This window comes from Eulemur rufifrons, chromosome 15, assembly GCF_041146395.1.
Source record: "Eulemur rufifrons isolate Redbay chromosome 15, OSU_ERuf_1, whole genome shotgun sequence".
NCBI lineage: Eukaryota > Metazoa > Chordata > Mammalia > Primates > Lemuridae > Eulemur > Eulemur rufifrons.
In genome coordinates, this window is record NC_090997.1 from 63,369,752 (window position 1) to 63,390,793 (window position 21,042).

Here is a 21,042-nt window from a genome sequence, read left to right on the forward strand (position 1 = left end):
GCATTCTGTTTGGCTTCAGTAAGATGACTTTAATTAATTACAAGTTATATGGCACAATTTATAAATACCACAATTTGATATTCCTTTTCATTAGTTCAACATGGCAAAACTATATTTAAATCCTGATATTGCATGATTAATGTCTTGCATTAGTTTATTTGCATTTTTTTTACTAAGTGGATATTATAGAGATAATAGATTCTAAAAAGAATTCTTGAACTACTTAGGAGCTTTAAATAATTTATTTTATAGTTGCTTCAGTTTAGGGAAGTGGTTTAAAAAGCTGGGGTCAAGATAAATGTAGTGAAATAAAAATGAAAAAAATAAACAGCAGTGGGATATTTACTGAGGACAAAGTTAAAGCTGTGTTTTGAAAGTAATTCAGGAGAATTTCCATTAAATCAAAACACTTGATCAATTTTGCTCTCTGCCTTAAAAAATGACTTCAGAAATATTAATAATTTTAACCTTTTGGCTAGAAGAATCATTCCTATACTTTCCATTTATTAAAATGCACACATACCGAGTTTTGGTGAAATAATAGTTTTACATCAACTATGCTACTGAAATTAGTGGAGAAAGAAATTTTAAACAGGAACAGTGCCAAGGGAGAAATAATTTTAAGAGCCCTAGTGGACAGGAAAAAAAGGAGGGAGGGTATTTCTAAACCTGATTATAAGAAGAGATATTGTGAGTGGCTTAAGACAACGCCCCTGCTGTATTGTGAATAATCTATTTGGCAAACTCAAATAAGTAATAACTGTGATGGAAAATGGTATGAGTATCATTTGAGGAAAGCTTATAATAAGAGAATTATAGAAATTCAAAAGGCATATGAACTCCAGCTGTGGTAATCATAGAAGACTTCATGAAAACACAAATGTGAGATGGTTATTAAAGGAAAGGAATAGAGCAAGGTGTTTCATAATTTACAGAACTCACCCCAAATGAACATTATTCTTATTTATCTTTTAATAAATATTTATAACATGAAAATGCTTTAGAAGTCATCTCATCTGCCCCAGTAAATTATGAAAAGCAATGGTGATAGCTTAAAATGTCTTATAAATCTGAAGCTTACAAATATCCCTTACTTAGGAAAAGATATAGAGAAACTCCCTTTCCTGCCACAATAACTGCATTTCATCCTGAACACAACTGCCGTTAGCTAGCTATTTCCCTCTCCTTCAGTCTCACCGTTACGGGGGAAAGAGAAGAGGAAGAAACAGTGTCACAAAGGTCAAAAGGACTGAAAACTTCAAGGAGGGAGAATAAACACAGAATAAAGATTAAATGAATTAAGGACTAAAAAGCATTCATTGGATTTGGTAATATGGAGGTAAATGGGTAAACTCAACCAAAACAAATGAAGCCAATTGTATCCCCATGGTATACAATTCATTTTTTCTGACTCTGTGCTTGTGCATGACCTTGTTGAATAGTAAAATAATTCAATAAGAAGACAGTCATTGCCCAGTAACTTTCATTCTTCTTAGGGTATTAAAACTGACCACTGAATGATCTGTTCCAAAAGTCCCTCAGCAAGTTAAGATGAATATCTAGGATAAAAGGTTATTTTGATTTTAAAATGGACACTACATATTTGGCTTCTTCAGTCTGCAGGTACTTTCTTATCTTCCAGGAATGTTCTGAAAAACAAAAAAATCTATCAAATTATTGAGGATACCTACTGCTGGGTTTTACTGATTAACATGTCTACTTCTATTACTAAGAAATCTTCACAAATTTCCTTTTGTATCACTCTTAACTGCTTCCACACCAGTACTGTTATGTTTTGGTTATCTGGGCACAGTTGAACTTTATAAAAAATATATACTAGTGCCTGCCTTTTGACCAGGGCATACTTAGGAACACAGATTTCAAACTGAGCCATGTTTTCTTGAGTTAAATTTGACAATATATATTTTCATGAGGTTGGAAAGGAACCCCGAATGGCTATCTAATCTCTTGTTCTAAGCTAAGCTACCCAAAAAAGAAAATCAAATCTTTTGTTTATTAAAGTCATCAGGAAATGTTTTTTATGTCCAAACTGAATTGCTACAATTGAACTTTGTTCATTATTCCTTCTACAAAGATTATATAGGTCATTAGATGTATGCCTAAATAGCCCCTAAATTATCAAGTTACCAAGTGACCTCATGTATTAACTATCAATTGCCACAATAATGCTGCAGAAAATAACATACCTCAAAACTTAGGTATAAGACAATAATCATTCATTTTTGCTCACGAATTTAAGGGTTAGTGGACTGAGCTGGGCTAGACTAATCTTGGTCAGGCATGCTCATCTGTCTACAGTCAGCCAACAGGTGAGCTTGGGCTTGGCTGGCCTAAGCTGGCCTCACCAGGAATAGCTCTCCATGAGATTTCTGATCTTCAGCAGGCTAGTCTAGGCTCATTCCCATGGCAGAGGCAGGGTTGAGAGAGACAGAGAGAGAGAGAGAAAGAGAGAGAAAGTACTGAAGCTTACAAGGCCTCGAGGCCTAGGCTTAGAACTGGCACAATGTCATTTTTGCCACATGCTATTGGCCAAAGCAAGTCTCAGGGATACCCAGGTTCAAGGGTATAGGAACAAAACCTACTTTGTTGACAGCAAGAACCAGAAACTGTATTGTAACAGGGGTAGACAAGCACAGCTGAAGACCGCCGTCACTTTTACAATCTACTCAAATCTCATTTGGTCTTTTCTTTAAGTAATCTAATTGTAATGGTGTTTCCCCTTCACCCCTGAATCTGGACTATGCAAACATTATCTCATTTTATCATTACAAAATATAATTTCAAGAACACTGGTAAACTGAAATCAAGGTATGCTGAAATTAGATGGCAAGTTGAGGTTTTAAGACCACAAGGAGTTGAGATATACAGATTTTGTGACCATAGAAAAAAATGACATAAAAGCTACCTTACATACTAGACAATACGAATCTGTAAAATTAAGAGGAAATTATATAGCTTAAATTAAATTTTCCTTTACTATTTAGAGCCTACTTTATAGTATTTGATAAACTATCAGAAATAGTTTTATTCAAAGAGCAACACCCATGAACTTTTAAAATGAACCATTTATTAAATCAGACTGTTATTCTTAACAGTTATGTAAGTTACATGTATGTTTAAGTCAGAGTATTTCACATGGAAAATTTTTAAACTCCTATAGGCAAGCAAAATTGTATCACACAATATATAAGTGGCAAAGGGGGTACTGCTAAACATTCAAATAAGGCAAGTATTTAAAAAACCATAAAATAATAATTAAAAAAAATTCAAGCATTCCTTTAAGAGAATTCAACACTACAAGCTAAATGTACTTTCGGAGTGGATTCATATAATCAAGGCAGTGTTTCTTCTTTTAAAACATCAGGAAATGGAATAAGGCTCATTAATAGATACAGCTGCCCTCAAGATTTCAATCTTGGTTGCTTTCTTTAAATTAAAATTCACGAAGTGCACAATTAAGATATATCAAAAAACTGAATCTGCTACTCTAACAGCTGTCCATGCTTAATACTTAGTGGTTTATTTGACCAAATTATGTCTTTTCAGGGAAAAAAATAAGCCACTGTAAAACATTTAGTTTGAAATTATGCTAATGTTTTTCTTAGAAATAAAAAATTATGAAGGAAAAGGGTTATTTATAAGGAAAAGAAAGCAAAAACACTAGAATGACCAAACATTTTCAAAGAACAAGCACCACAAAGGACATCTGCATTCAGTTTTGTAATATTTATCAATGCATTTTTCTTACTCCAACCAATCTACTTCATCAAATTCTGAATCATCTTCTGAATCACTATATTCCACAGCAATACGGCGAGACAGGATGGTAGCAACGTCATTTTCAATGCGTTCATGTTTAGCTTCCTGTTCACGCTGCTCTTCTACTTTGCGTAGCTGAATACCTGATACAGTAAATCCAAAACATTCATTTTGAATCAAAATATTAAATGCCAGATATTATTAATCTTTCTGGAATAAAACCAAACACACATGAGAAATGCTATGAGAGAAATAAAAAGATTTAAAAAGAATTCGAAGGAATCATATTTAGAGAGCCATTAAATCATTCATTATGTTATCAACTGTGATACTAGTTGGCTAAAACTACCAGATATCCCAATGGATATGTGCAAGTTATTTATCTCTCATGGTCTACTGTACCTTCCTGCTCACCACCCTCTAAAAATTAAATCAGGTAATACATTTCTTCTATCACCTCTATGGCCAAATAAACACTGTTGAATATATTTTCTGTGGCCTCGTTATCCCCCACACTTGAGGGAAAGGCACTATTATTCACTCTATTCTCTTTGTGTCTGGTATATAGTAGTTGCTTAGGAAATGTTGACTGAATAAATGAATGAATATGAAAAGTCTTTCCTTTGTTACCAAGGGGGGAACCTTATTCCTTTAAAGACATCTGTGTCTTTAAAGTGTCACTGATACTCCAAATAAACAGCCTTAACAATGAAGACAATACTATGTTAAAGGAGTTAATATACATACTAAGGATAATACAAAGAGTTTTAATTAAATTTTCTAAAACATTTAACTCTGAGATTTTAAATTTCTCATTCAAACATTTTAAGAATTCCTATGAAGTATGAAAATGAAATGATTAAATGTGACATATTTTCTTGAAAATGATTTAAAATATAAGTTGGACACAGCTTCACTTTCTAAAGGCCATTTGTATAAAAACATGATCACCTAAAATTTTATAAATGAAGAAATATTACTGTCTTAAATATTAAGAAAGTTTCCAGTGCTAACATAGTAATGTTTTTCATAGCTCTGAGAAAATTACCTTTTCGTATTGCTTCCAGTAGTACACTCCTGGCATCACTGATTACAGGTAGGGTTGATGGATGACGCTTTGGCTCAGAAGCAGGTATAACTTGTGATGGAGGAGATGGAGGCATTAATGGAGCATGGGGACCTGGGGCAGTGGATGGAGTTGGATGTAGCCCAGAGGGAGGATGAGCAAGAGCTGCAACTGTGACAGGTGATGATGGTCGAATGCCAGGTGGAGGCAGAGGAGGCGGTGGGGGGGGTGGAGGCAGCCCCTGAACTTCACCTTGTGGGAGTGGATGAACTGGTACAGTCTCACATACTGGGGCAGCTCTAGCTACTGGTGGAGAGGGCTGTACTAGAGGAGGTGCAATTGGAGGAGGAGCTGGGTGAAGAACTCCAGGGGCAATCTGAAGAGGAGCCGGAGGTGGTGGTACTGCTGGAGCTTGCAAAGCAGTGGTTGGAGGTGGAGGTGGGGGAGGTACTGGTGGGGGAGGAGTTGAAGTCATTGAAGCTCTTAATGAGGAAGTTGACAAGGCAGATGGAAGAGGTGGTGGAGGAGGTGGGGGAGTGGGGCTCACAAACACAGGTGTTCTGCCTGTAGCTGGTGACTGAGGGCGGTTTTCTATCAAACCTGTAGCAGAACTGAAATGATAAAAGAGATCCTAGCAAGTTATTAAAAGAGAAAAACCTGAAGAGAAAACCCTAACCACACAAACCATAATTGACTATCAGTAACTAAATCACAGTAGATGCATTAACATATTCCTACAGAAATTTAAATTCTTCAACAGCGTTTAGAAAGAAGTGAGAACTAAAAGTACATCAACAAAAAAATTAATAAGTGGTACTCTGGTTTGTAATATTCTAAACAATCTCATCCTCTCATGCAACTTTCATATCTACTCATTTTATGCTTACTTTGATAAATAAAATGCTAAATTATACACTGTAATATGAGTCTCTGTAATGGCTCAATAGTTATCATATTGCAATATTTGTAGCAATACTTGTGGCCAATACAATGTTATACTTATACTATAACTGTTAAGAGTCATCATATGTCCTTTTAGTTCAGTCAATGACAGCTAACTACAAACCACAAAGGAAATTTACAGCTCTCTTTCTTCCTGAAGATGAAGCGTCAAATGAGTTTGTGACAGAAAGTTAGTTTTTGTAAACTGAAAATTGTAAATTTGATCTCTATTTCTCTATTAGAAAATTTTTCTAATAGAGAATATTTCTCTAATATTTCCCTGTTGAAAATTTATAATTTGGGTAAAACTGATACAATTAAGCTTTGAACAGTTTTATTGAAAGATTACACGAAACTGCCAATTCTCTCTGAAATTCTTATTTTTCTTAATTATCAAATTAACATCCATAACCACACATCTTTGGTTCTCATTTTTCAGACACTTAACATATTCCAAACATTATTAATTTTTCTTATTACAATGCACATAAGCTTGATAACAAAGCTATAATAAAATGAAAGGCACTTTAAAGTAAATTGTTATTAGCCAAATTTTCCCAGAAGAATATGTCAGCTCTAGTCAGAGGCTGGCAAGTTACATCCCATAGGTTAAATCGGACCTGCTCCTTGTTTTTATAAATATAGTTTTACTGAAACGCAGACACATTCATTTGTTTATGTACAGTTTATGGCTGCTTTCATACAACAACGGCAGAATTGAGTACCTGTGACAGACACTAAATGCCCAGAAAGCCAAAAATATTTACTATCTGGTCTTCTAAAGGAAAAAAATCACTGACTGCTAAGATCACATGCTTGTCCCAACATACCTGATACAGGTGGGTATGGGTTTCGCATCTCCTGCTCCATGCATTGGGGGAGGTGGAGGTGGTTCATGTGGTCTGACTAAGACCCTTTCCTCAGCTCTAGTCAGAAGCTCACTCATCTGACTAAATGGCAAGGCAGAAAGTGAATAAGATCCATCCATATGATCCACATATGTCTGAGGTCTAAAAGAAATATATAGTATCAGTGTATTTTTCTTGAATTATTAGAGAAAAAAAGTGTTCTACAGGAGATAATATTTAAAATTTATTAAAGGCCAATATTTTAATGATTTTTAAGAAATTTATTATATTAACCATGATTTTAAAACAAAGAATGCTATTCACAATGCACTTTTACTTGCTGATTTAGGTTTATTATGATGACCATCAGTTATTTTATTATTTTATGATAGAATACTAAGTCCATTCACAAGGATGAAAAAGTATTACATATAAGTCTTATAAACTCGAAAATAATTAACTTGTAGCAAATTGTGTTCAAAGCTATCTGCCTCTATTTCATTTTTTCTTTACAAGGTGCCAGTGACAGAAAGGTAGACTATGAAACTGGAATTTTCTACTACTAGGATAACTTGTTGCTCTCTAACCTAAATGCCTTCCAAAAGTCTTGCACCAGGGAAAAAGGCCTCCCTGATACTAGCACCACAGAGATGGCTAGCTACATTGTTTCTGTCCTTTTGGTGTTTTAAAAAATGCTAGGGTACTCAGAAAACAGCTGAGCAAAATAGCAACATGTAACTGAGATTTAAGCAAAATTTCAGACATTTTGAGCATGTGAAGGTTTATAAATATTTATTTACTGAAATGCAATCTGAGGATGAAGTTAGGTTTAATAGATGTGCACAGAACAAGTCAGAAATTATTGTATTTACTGCTAGTAGGTCAGATAAATATCTTAATTACTCAACTGCAGTAGAAATAAATGCTTAACTACAAATTACTAATTTTTTTCAATCTCAGTACTTTCAGTTTTTTTTTCTTTCAGTACTATAGATAAATAGTACTTGTCAGATATATATTTTTCCAAAAATAGGTCAAGATATTTCACACTTATGGACCGATAAGTTACATGTTTATTCAAAAGAAAACCTTAAGCTCTTTTCTATTCAACATAACTATGACTATACCCAAATAAATGTCTTCACAGAGAGATGCCAGTACAATGTGTTTGCTGTGATGGTATGCTACTTAGACAGGACTCCTGGCCACTGAGAAAGGAAAAGGATCTTATTCTGCATTTTTGCAAAAGGGGATGAGTAATTTTGTTTGAAAGCCCTGATGTACATAACATGAGGGATATGGTAAAGAAAGTAAGTCAGGGGAAAGAAAAAGAAACAAAATAGAACCCCTTCTCAACTCCTATTTTACACGCAACAGATCAGTAATACCTCAAAAAAAATTCCAGACCCTGCTCCTCTATTATGAAATTCCAGCAGACTTTGCCTGAAATATTGAGAGGGAGTTGAGACTTCTGAAAGTTAAAACGATGCTGAAGATTATCTATTCCAATCACCTCTTTCTATAGATGACAGAACTGAGGTCTAGGTATAAAAATGTCCTGCCCAAGACTTCAGTAGGCTCATAGTAGTTGGGATTTTGAAATCATCTCTAAAACAGGGTCTGCCAGTTCAACAGTTTAGGACCTAAGACTTAGAAGTACAGGTATTATAAATAAAACCAATGTTTTATCATTAATTTTTTAAAAAAACAAATAAAAGAAAAGAAACCTTGTTTCAAAGTGAGAGGCTGGGCCATTAGCCACTTCAATATGCTTATGTAAGAGATTAGCATCATCTTCAGCCAGCTCTGGACCTTGGGCCAGCTTCTGCCATTCTCTCCGCCTGTCATGAGGTGCTCTTGGCACTTTTTCTGGTTCATGAGGACGATCTAGATTTTTCTGCTATAACAGATGTATTGAAACAAAGCCAAATGCTGAAGTTCTAATTTTTTAAAAAGAGGTTACAACAATCAAAATAAAATTTTAACATGAACATTGTCAATATAACATAGTAAAAGTAACACTGAGACAGTTCACTTGTACATTCAGAGTTAAATCTTAGCTAGTGTGCTGGAATCCCAGTTTCTTGTCATGTTTTTGAATCCCTAATTTGAACTGATATATCAGATACAAAATAATATGCCTAAATAATAAAATTTGAGGTCAGAAATTCTTTTCAGATGAAAAAAAATTTCCCAACCCTTCCTCCCCTATCTATTGGTTTGAAATTTCTAACACAAATGGCACTAACTCTAACCAAAACATGAAAATTTACTAAGGTTATGCTATCTGATTAGCTAGAAAACATATCAGAAGAATCCAATTATCCTATTAACCCATAATAACTGTGTCTCTCAATAGAAACCACAGTCTTTAAACAATAAAACAAAAAGTGATTCAAATTGGAGGAGAAAGCATATTAAGGTCTAGAGTAGATGTAAAAAATTCGAATGCCCAAAGGGCCCAAGCAGATAACATACATGAATAAAGCCAGTCAGGTGTAAGATGGGGCATGCAGTGAACTAGACAGGTATGTCCATCTATGGCATTCCAGTTAAAAAATTTGGGGGCAAACGAAACACTGCCTGCAGGCATAATCTGGCTTCCCAGTCAGCAGTTTGCAAATGCTAGCTAGAACGCTGGGATATCGTCTAGCACAGAAGATGATAGAGTAAGGGCATTTTAGAGATTGAGGAAAGTAAAGATAACTACAGGAGCAACAGGGATGATGAAAACAGACTTTGCCTCCCTCATAATTCAGCCTAAATCCAACTTTTCTTCTTCCTTCTATATTTTCAGTCGTCATTAACATGAAATAAAGCATATCCAAGTGAATTTTATTAGAAAGTAGAAAATGATAACAGAAGAAAGATAACAGGAATTTCGTGAGAATACAATAACCTTTCCAAAACATTTAAGAAATATTTAGGATATACCGTGGCAAGAAAATATTAGCTTAATCTACATTACCAATATCTACACAATGTTCCTTTGTTCCTTCTTACCAGAATGCCATTCTCTTCCCTGGTCTACGTAATTCCTATTTGTTTTTCAAGATTCCTTACAAACTTTGTTGGAAGTGTTTATCAACCCTTTTTGCTGGCTAAAGCAGTTGCTATTTTGTGCTACCTAAACCCTCCATGCAAACCTCTGCTACGGCACTTATTACAGCATACTCTAATAATCTAATTGCTCATCTGCTCCCCATTAGGCTGTGATCTTTCTGTGTACTTATAAAGATTTCAGTATTTGACTATATGAATCCAAAAAAATAAAATGTCAAAGTACGGGATTAGTACAGTTCCATATATGCAACAAGACACAAATACACCAAAGAACTTCAATTTTCTGAACTTTTTGTAATACCTTTTGTTTCCTCTTTTCCTTCCTCTTATCCTCTGTATCTTGCAACATTTTTTCTTTCCACAGATCGAAGAAATATGAAGGATTTGTATAAAACTTCAAACCTTCTTTACCATCATCTCTGAAATGTAAAATATCAATTAAAATACACATTAGTAAGACTTAAAGAGGCAACCAGAATAGAATTTTACTAAAATGTTTATTCTCTTATAGTAATAAAATATGGTATATTAAAATATTGCCAAAATTAGATTATTATACCAATAGAAAAATTTCATCCAAATCAGAAAGGAAACTAAGAAAAATGGAAAACCAGATGCTTTTCTGAGTTGGTACTAATTATTTAAAGTACAGCTGGGCAATTTTCATCCCTAACTTCTAGAGAATACCAAATTTTCTAAAAGTCCTTTGGGAAATTCCAATAATTACAAATAGTTCCACCAAATATAAAAGCCTGGTAAGACAGTAACATCATTTAGAATAGAGAAATTTTACAGTTTCTGCCAATACTCTAATTTACTTATTATCTTACTAAATCCAAAAGATATCACCTAATAGTCATTGTAAGAGTCACATTTATATCCAATGACCTGCATACTGACTTACAATTTCAAACAACTATTTGAATATCATTTTGTTCAGGATATGTGTTGTACATCTCAAAGTACCCACTTAACAAATCCTATGAAAGGGCTCCAAAGAAAGGCTAATTCCAGATTTTATTTTAAATATTAAAAAGCATTTTTAAAACAGATACTACATATTCATTATGTAAGAAGCTAATGTATACAGATCAAGAGTAGACAAAATAAGCAAAAATTATAATATTCATTTTGTTAGTAGGGTGGAATTTTGACCTCTTTTTAAATTTTCTATGTGATTAAAAAGCAAACGAAAAGGACAATAACAACTCCCTATCTGTTCACATTAAGTTTGTCAGTGGCTTTTCTTAATAATACATATCAAAACAACTTCCTTGAATAGGTCATGTCTTTTGTATGCCAGAACCTTAGGAACCCATCTAGTGAATAAAGCAAAGGTTTTCTAAAGATGGTGGATAGAAAGGACTGTCTGTGTTGGCTGTAAGTGCAACAAAATAAAGAATGTTTGGGGATTTAGCATTTCAATAATAAGTCTGAGATAAGTAACAGGCCCTCTTATTTATTAGCTTACTGACCTATAAGGAGTGAGTATATTGAGAGGTGGAGGCTGTTCACAAACATCATATGTCTCCTGTAATGGAATAGGCAAAGTCTTGCGATCGAAAAGCTGCTGATCTTGAATTGTAGAACTTCGGAAAGCTTTTCTCATTGTTATGTCTTGCAAAGACACTAAAACAAAAATTAAGAATTCATTTTATTTTATTTTACTAAGATGATTTAACAGAAGGACAAATTAATATACTGCATTTGTTTTAAAGTCAGCATGGCTCAAGAGGTTGTGACCTTAGTGGCTTATGATCCAGAAATAATATTTTAAATGTTCTGTGGTTATACTTAACCCAATTATTCTGTGTCTAATTTTTCCAATCAGATGGGTTTTAATACAACATTTGATTTCCAAGTCTCTTAAGATCCCAGTGACACCTCGAAGCATACCTACATTTCTCACGAAATACACCTTTTCTTTTCTTTACCTGCCATCGTGGGCCCCCACCAACTTAGATTGTCTTGTCCTATAATCTTTTCTCCCCCATCTCCCTTTATTCCTTCTTTTTAGCTTACACCAATAACTCTGAAAGGAATAATTTATTAGTGGCATTCTGGGCTAAACACACCGCTGACCTCTATGCTATATGTACTATAAATATTACACTTGTACTATAAATTTAAAACAGATTTTACTATAAAGAAAATATTTTCAAGTAGTGGGTGATCTATATTATTCTCTATTTTACTTACCTTTTATCTGTATTATAAGGATTTCTACCTAAGTTCTTGAAGACTGAGACTGCCTTACACATTAGTTTTCCCAGTAACTAGCACAACCTCATTACATATATGATTTAAAATAACTTCATTTACTCATTTTCTTTTGGACTGTGCATCATGTTAAATGAGAAATGTACCAAAATACTGCATTCTTAACTCTTAGAATGATTTCATGATATTAAAAAATCAGGTAATTTCTTACACATCTAATATGGCCTTAAGTACACAAATGCTTTATATCATACAAGGTCAGCACTGAACAATTGTAACAATTCTTCAATTACTCTTCTCCCCAAAATAATAGCTCTATCATCTTCACAAGTAAAATACACTCAATATGAACGTTTGGGCCTATGGCGCAGGTGGAGCAATGAGGCTGTTTCTGCAATTGCCCCACCATAATTGCATTTCTAGCAATTCCACTGCTGCATAGCTTATAACATAAACACCAAAATAAAACTCAGAGAAGGAAAAAGTTTTTCCCCACTATCACTAAAAAGTGGTATGAGAGATACAATAGTTAATGAGTACACACTATATGTGCTAGATGTTTTCACTAATTTTCATTTCATTGAATCTTTAAACAATTCAGCAAGATAGGAATTATTCCACTTAAAAATACCAAAAGAAAGCTAAGCCTAGGAAATATTATATAACTGGCCAAAGTTAAATGGTTAATAAGCAGCAGAGCCAGAACAGAAAACTCAGTTCTGTCTGCCTTTGAGGCTAATCCTTTTGCCACAATACCACACACTGTTCTCAGGTTCCTGTCAGAAGTGGCCTGTGTTTTCTGCAGTCAAATGGATCAATTCTTGCCACTCTTCCATTCTACTTATTAGTTGTAAGTATGTAACTAAGAAGAAACCTAGTGTAAAGTAATAAGCATGATATGTTTTTCTATCTTCAACTCCTCTGATTTATCCTTGTCTTATTGTTAATAGGCCACTGTGACAAAGCCCTTCTATTTACCAACAACATCTGATATTACTTAAATAGTAGTATGTAACAGTAAATTAGCACAATGTTTATAAACATAACTGAATTAAATATAATTACACAAGTCTTTGTTTAGAACTCATTTTTTACACATTTTAAAAATCATAGTGGTAGTTTTCACTGGTACTACATGATAATAACAAAAAATATTGATACTACATTGTAATTTAGTATTGTACGCATATTATTATTTTGTTTGAATTCCCCCAGTTTAAAGACCTAGGTTAAATAACTAAAAATTCCTTCTATAAAACCTCCCCAAAACAACTTCAAATTAAATAGTCCAGCTTTTAGATTTGAATTCTTCCCCACTGCTTCACATAATTTTAAGGAAACCATGTACAATTCTGATGGTATAGCTATTGACACATTAACATTTGTTTTTTAATACATACACTTTATTTATTGGTATCTGTATTTTCACTTTCAAGTTTAATGGTGGTGCTAAGACATTTGTTAAAATTTAACAGTATTTTGAAACTGTTAACTATTAAATGTTAATTTTTATTTCTGTTACATATGAAAACTGTCTGTGTATTTCTGTATTATTAGATGATATACAATTGTAATTTAAATATTTGAATTATCTAAAAAAGAAATTTGGCTATAAATTATATATTTGAACGTATGGCCATAAAATATTTTTTTCACTACTACCAATGATTTTATTTCAAGAATTTCATGAATTGAAACTAATGTATTAATATTAATACATGGACATGCTTCAAAAGATACTACCAAGAAAGATAACTAACAGGAGAAAATATTTGTAAATCACATATCTGATAAAGGATTTAGATCCAGAATATGTATAGAATTTTTACAACTCAATAGTAAAAAGACAAAGAACCCAATTTAAAATGGACAAAGGAACTGGATAGACATTTTTTTCCAAAGAAGATATACAAATGGCCTATAAGCACATGAAAAGATGCTCAACATCCTTAGTAATTAGGGAAATATAAATACATGTTACAACATGAATGAACCTTGAAAACGTTACGTTAAGTGAAAGAAGCCAGTCACAAAAGACCACATATTGTACATTCATTCATATGAAATGTCCAGAATAGGTAAATCCACACAGATAGAAAGTAGACTAGTGACTGGTTGGGACGGAGGGGAAAGTGAAATGGACAGTGACTGCTAGTGAGTACAGGACTGCTTCTCGGAGTGATAAAAATGCTCTAAGATTTATTGTGGTAACAGTTGAATATACTGAAAAACAATGAATTGTACACTTCAACTTTAGATGGACAAATCGCAAGGTGTATATAGGGTGTGAACTACATCTTAATAAAGTTTTAATTTTTTTTTAAAAAAGTAGTTTTTTTCCTTGCATCCAGAGCTGTAAGTTTATATCTTTGCAAGCAATAGAAACTTAGCATATAAGTATTTGCCTCTCCTTATTTATATATTAAATCAGATTATTTCAAAAGTAAATGATTCAATCACTAAGACACCATCCATCATTACATTATTTAATTTTTCCAGTGATATCCTTGATATTTTTATTGTTCAAGTTTAGGTCTATTATATAATTTACATTTACACTAAAAGTTATTGAACAAAAAATATTTTGTAGAGAGGGTTATAAGAGATTTACCTTAAACAATTCTCTATGGCAAATAAGTGAAAATAATGTCTTTGTAGTTCCATTTCTTTTGGGTTAAAAAAAATCAGAGGCATTTGGGAAACATCAGCAATGTATTCTGTCAAGGATGATACGTGCTTTGCCACTAAGTTTCTACTGTTATGTATCCCATAGTATGGCTTTTTTATCTGATACCCCCGATTCAATAACTAGGTATAGAATATTTGTGCCCTAAATACTGGCAATTTGTTTTTAAAATGTTCATTTAAAGTAAAAAGTAGCATTGAATAACAAATCAGACTTTAGCAAAATGAACATACAAAAGCATATTAAAAGTAGTTACAATCTTACAGACTCAAACCTAAGGATTTTAGGTAATTTTCAAATAATTTTTATTTCTAAGATAAAAGTATACAAATAAATTAAAAGGGAGACAAGAGAAAGAGAACTAAGGAAGAAACTATAGTTCAAGTATCTTCTTTATGTCAAAACATTAAAGGCTGTGTAGTGTACAAAAGGAGAAGATAAAAAAGAGTAGGAAAGAAAAGCCAGAAGAGTCATGCTGATGGCATTAACAGATAATTTACTGATTTATTACAACATGTATACCAAAGGACATGAGTAAAAAGATTTGTAATAAATTCATGCTTAATACTGCTCTTAAATATATCACTCATCTCATCTAACTTAAAATATATATGTAGATGAAAACATAATATAAATAAACTTACATTCTTCTTCTTTAGGATCAAGCTGTGTAACACTAACAGATAAACGGTCCACACGTTCTTGCAATGAGTTAACTCTGAAGGAAAAACTATGTGCTTCATTGAATAATTCTCCAAATATATCTTCAGCATATTTACCTAAGCAAAAATGAAACATATACCACAAAATTTAATGTGATCAGAAATAAATACTGAATGATATAACATTTAAAAGTGGTGTCCTGTTGAATTTGGCATTTATTTGAAACTACAGTTGACCCTTGAACAACATGTGTTTGAACTGGGCTAGTCCAATTATACATAGATTTTTTTCAATAAATATATTGGAAATTTTTTTTAGAGATTTGCAACAATTTGGAAAAGCCTGCAGATGAATCACATAGCCTAGAAATATCAAATAATGAAAAAAGTTAAATATGTCATGAATGCATAAAATATATATAGATACTAGTCTATTTTATCATTTCCTACCACAAAATATACATGAATCTATGATAAAAAGTTAAAATTAATCAAAACTTATGCACACAAACACAAACTGTACTTGGTGTCACTGACAGTCAAGAAAAATGTAAACAAATGTAAAGATGCAGTATCAAATCATAACTGAATAAAATTAACTATAATACAAACTATATTACTGTAATAATTTCACAGCCACCTCCTATTGATTGCAGTGAGCTCAAGTGTTGTGAGCATCCACTTAAAATGCTGTGTGAGCAGTTTGTCTGTCTAGTAAATCGAGTATCACAGTAGAAGGTAATCTCTCATGGTTCTTGCATATTTTTTATTGTGTTTACTGCAATACCATAAACCTTGAATAACACCATGGGACCCATATCTAGTGCCACTAGTGATGCTGGAGGTGCTCCCAAGAAGCAGAGAAAAGTCACAACATTACAAGAAAAAGTTGAATTGCTTGATATGTACCATAGATGAAGGGCTATAACTGCAACTGCCTGCCATTTCAAGGTAAATGAATCCAGTGGAAGGACCATTGTGGGAAACAAAAAAAGAAAGAAAAGGAAATTCATGAAACAGTTACTGTAGCTATGTCAGTAGGCACAAAAACCTTACCCTTTTTTGTGAAATATCTTTTTATCTCATTGAAAATGCAGCCTTTTTGTAGATGCAGGATTACTATAAGAAAGGCACACCTATAGACTAATACAATTTGAGAAAAAGTGAAGTTATTATGTGACGACTTAAAACAAAAGGAAGGTGGAGGATCTAAAGCTGGAGAATTTAATGCCAGCAAAGGATGGTTGGATACTTGTAGAAAGAGGTTTGGCTTTAAAAAACATCAGGGTAACAGGAGAAGCAGCTTCTGTAAACTAAGAGGCAGCAGATGAGTTCCCAGACACCATTAAGAAAATCACTGAGGAGAAAGGATATCTGCCTAAATAGATTTTTAATGCAGGTGAAAATACTCTATTCTGGAAAAGAAAGGCCACAAAGGACATTCAGTAGTAAGGTAGAAAAGCAAGCTCCAGGATTTCAGGCAGGAAGGGATAGGCTAACTCTACTGTTTTGTGCAAATGCAGTTGGGTTTATGATGCAGACTACCTTTATTTATAAAAGCTGCTAACCCCCAAACCTTGAAGTCAAGAGATAAACACCAGCTACCAGTCTTTTGGTTGTATAACAAGGCCTAGACAAGGAGAATCCTCTTCCTGGATTGGTTCCACATATGCTTTGTCCCTGAAGTGACGAAGTATCTTGCTAGTGATGAACTATCTTTTAAAGTTCTTGTGATATTGGACAATGCCCCTGTCTACCCAGAACCCCATTAGTTCAGCACCAAAGGTATCAAAGTGCTGTGGTCCCCAAACCCTAGTCCACAGCCTGTCAACAACTGGGCCACACAGCAGGAGGTGAGGGGTAGGTGAGCAAGCGAAGCTTTATCTGTATTTACAGCTGCTCCCCATCACTTGCATCACCGCCTGAGCTCTGCCTCCTGTCATATCATTGGTGGCATTAGTTTCTCACGAGCATGAACCCTACTTTAAACTGTACAGGTGAGGGATCTAGGTTGCGCGATCCTTATGAGAATCTCATGCCCGATTATCTGAGGTGAAGCTGAGGCAGTGATGCTAGCACTGGGGAGTGGCTGCAAAAACAGATTATCATTAGCAGAGAGGTTTGACTGCACAGAGACCATAATAAATCAACTGCTTGCTGACTCATATTGAAACCCCATCAGTGAGTTGCGAGTGACAATTAAACTGCATCTGGTGGCAGGCTTTATAGTGGCAAGTGAGCATCTTACTTCATTTGCAAAGCTGCATCTGATGGCAGCCTTTATGGTGGCAAGTGAGTTGATGCACTTCAATTGTACAGCTGCAGCTGGTGGCAGGCTTTCAGTCAGAATCTGACACTTATTTTAGTCTGCGTGTGGCCCGCCCATTATTTTATTTATCACTTCCATCCTCACCTCTTTCCCACACTGCGTACTTGTCTCGGTCACAGTTTGGGTAAGCCCACAAGCTAACCCTAGCAAAAATGAATAAAAAACAAACGTTGCTGGAGAGCTTCTTTGAAAAAGGGGAAAGACCCAATGAAGAGACAGTAGAAGACTAAGACTTCCAACAAAATGAAAGCTGCATTTAAAAGAAAATATCAAGAGTCCTACTTAAATTACAGGTTCACTGCAATAGGTGATTCATATTCTCCAAGCCTGCTTTGTATATGTGGTGACTGAAGCCATGAAACCTTCAAAACTGCTTCGCCACATGGAGTCCAAGCACCCTGCATTAAAAGACAAGCCTTTGGAGTTTTTCAAAAGAAAAAAATGTGAACATGAAGAACAGAAGCAATTACTGAAGGCCACCACTTCATCAAATGTGCCTGCACTGAGAGCATCATTCTTAGTGGCTAACCACATTGCTAAGGCTAAGAAGCCCTTCACTATTGGTGAAGAGTTGATCCTGACTGCTGTTGAGGACATTTGCCGTGAACTTTTAGGAGAGGCTGCAGGTCAAAAGGTGGCACATGTTCCTCTTTTGGCTAGCACCATAACTAGACAAACAGATGAAATAGCAGAGGATATTGAGGCACAACTGTTAGAGAGAATTAATGAGTAACTGTGGTGTGCAATCCAGGTTGACAAGTCTACCAATGTTGACAACAAGGCAACAATGCCTGTTTTTGTGCAATATATTTTTCAGGAGGATGTGCATGAGGATGTGTTATGTGAACTTTTATTGCCAATCAACACTACAGCTGCAGAACTATTCAAATCTTTGAATGATTACATATTAGGAAAACTGAATTGGTCATTTTGTGTCGGTATATGCACTGATGGAGCGGCTGCCATGATTGGACAGCTTTCTGGTTTCACTACTTGGGTCAAGGAGTTCGCATCTGAATGTGAGTCTATGCACTGTGTCATCCATAGAGAATGGCTGGCTAGCTGAAAAATGTCACCTGAACTAAACATTTTGCAAGATGTGATTAAAATTATCAACATTAAAGTACATGCCCTTAACTCATCTTTGTTCACGCAGCTCTGTGAGGAGATGGACACAGAGCACACATGTCTTCTCTTATACACAGAAGTGAGATGGCTTTCTAAAGGTAGATCACTGGCCAGACTTTATTAGTTATGAGGGCCACTCCAGAGATTTCTTTTAGAAAAACAGTCACCACTGGCAGCACATTTCAGTGACACAGAACGGGTCCTAAAACTTACTTGTGTGACATATTCAACTTGCTTAATGAGCTCAATCTGTCACTGCAGGGGCAAACAACTGTGTTTAAGTCAGCAGATAAAGTGGCTGCATTCAAAGCCAAACTGGAATTATGGGGGCAACAAGTGAACATTGGGATTTTTGACATGTTTCAAACATTAGCAGAAAATTTGAAAGAGAATGAGCCAGAGCATTCTTTTTCCCAGCTGGTGCATGATCACTTACCTCAGCTTTCAAAAGAGTTTGAACATTACTTCCCAACCACAAAAAGACCCCAAACTGGGAAGGAATGGATCCTCAACACATTTGTGAATAAGCCAGGTGAACTGACTTTGTCCGTGCTAGAAGAGGATCAACTGCTTGAGATCATAAATGACGGTGGCCTTAAAAGTATGTTTGAGACAATTTCAAATCTCCATACATTCTGGATTAAAAGTCAACGCAGAATATCCTGAGATTGCCACAAAAGCACTGAAAAGCCTGCTTCCATTTCCAACTATCTTTGTGAAGAAGGGTTTTCTGCAGTGAGAGCAACCACAAGGAGATTATGGAGTAGACTGGACATAAGCAACACACTTCAGGTGTCACTATCTGCCATCACCCCCAGGATGGGACCATCTAGTTGTAGGAAAACAAGCTCAGGGCTCTCACTAATTCTCCATTACAGTGAGTTGTATAATTATTTCATTGTATATTACAATGTAGTAATAACAGAAATAAAATGCACAATAAATGTAATGCGCTTGAATCACCCTGAATTCACCCCCCACACATCCTAGTCCGTGGAAAAACTGTCCTCCATGAAACTGGTCCCCGGTGCCAAAAAGGTTGGGGACCACTGCTCTGAAGCATAAATGTTTGGAAATCACATCATCAAAGCTGTTTTAACTATCAAAGTAAAAGTAAATAGGCTCTGAGAGAGGGATCAATTGGTTATTTTATGTGCATGTGTTTATTTATTCTGGCTATCGAGAGGCCTTTTACATTTAATTCCAGGTTCTCAACTATGTCAAGTGAGAAAGCTGCCAGAGGAATTAATTTCAGGTCGGTAAACTATTGTTACACCTTGCTATGATATTTTATGGGTTTTTCTCTTTGTTTTTGAATCTTTATAAACTGCTTAGAAAATGCCTATATGGTCTCTGATTCCAAACGTGAAGCACTCAAAACGCAATTTAGTTATATTTTCACAATGTGTTTATATTTTCCAGAGTTTGGCTACATGACCAGGTGCCTGCTGACAGATGTTGCTTATATGGACTATATCAGACTTGAAAATTCCTTCAATTTTCATCTTTAAGATATGTAATCCATGCGTTAGTACTGCAAATTAAATTAATTATGATTATTAGTTCCAAATTCTGTATTAGGTATATACCTAAAACAACATGCCTGTGTTAGATCCAAAATTCATTTTAATTTTAAGAAATAGTTTATACAAAGTTACTGTTATTTCTATGCTCTTAACATGTATTTTAATATTAATATGCTAATGTATTCATGTACATGTAAAACAAATTTTATATGAAGTCATGTTATATTAAACTCAATCAGTGCTAGATTACAAAAGTCAGCAATATATCTTTAAACAATATGGTTAATCACATGTTAATACAATATCTGGGAACTATAAGACTCTTCTTTTGACTAGTTTCAAAAGTACATTCTATAATATAATGGCTTTCCTAAGGAAAAAACAAGTAAACAATGCAATATTTTAGTGATTCACTGCCAATAACTAACCTAAAAAAAAATAACCACCAAAAGGAACAAGGAATATACTTAAATTCAAATAAGTAGCCTTTTATTTATTCTTATGACTATTTCACAGATAATGCAAATATGTAGTACTCTCACAAAGAGCATTCAAATGTAACTTTTTATGTTGCTCTCACTACAGATGTGTATGCCCAAACTTTCTCACTTGAAACAAATTAGATTAACAATCTCTTGTGCTAAGTACTCAATTATAAAAGAGAGGACAAAAGCTAAAAGAAAGATAAGCCTGCTTTATCGGGAGAATCTATATGGCTGACAACATAAATCCAGGACAACTTGCAGAATGTATCTAGGCCAAGAACACCTTGTTTTATCCTTAAAATGAAAG

General features: G+C 34.4%; 1 protein-coding gene across 2 annotated transcripts in view; it reads right to left on the reverse strand.

Moving 5' to 3' along the window:
* Positions 1 to 3,068: 3,068 nt before the first annotated feature.
* The window catches only part of WASF1 (WASP family member 1), a 53,928-nt gene continuing 35,954 nt past the window's right edge, over positions 3,069 to 21,042 (reverse strand). For both annotated transcript variants that reach the window (XM_069488202.1, XM_069488203.1), the window contains 7 exons: positions 15,250 to 15,384; positions 11,175 to 11,328; positions 10,001 to 10,118; positions 8,364 to 8,536; positions 6,619 to 6,798; positions 4,829 to 5,457; positions 3,069 to 3,923 (listed from right to left, as the gene is read on the reverse strand). In XM_069488202.1, the coding sequence (XP_069344303.1) occupies positions 3,766 to 3,923; positions 4,829 to 5,457; positions 6,619 to 6,798; positions 8,364 to 8,536; positions 10,001 to 10,118; positions 11,175 to 11,328; positions 15,250 to 15,384 (1,547 nt within the window). In that variant the 3' untranslated portion in view covers positions 3,069 to 3,765. The remainder of the gene's footprint in view (positions 3,924 to 4,828; positions 5,458 to 6,618; positions 6,799 to 8,363; positions 8,537 to 10,000; positions 10,119 to 11,174; positions 11,329 to 15,249; positions 15,385 to 21,042) is intronic.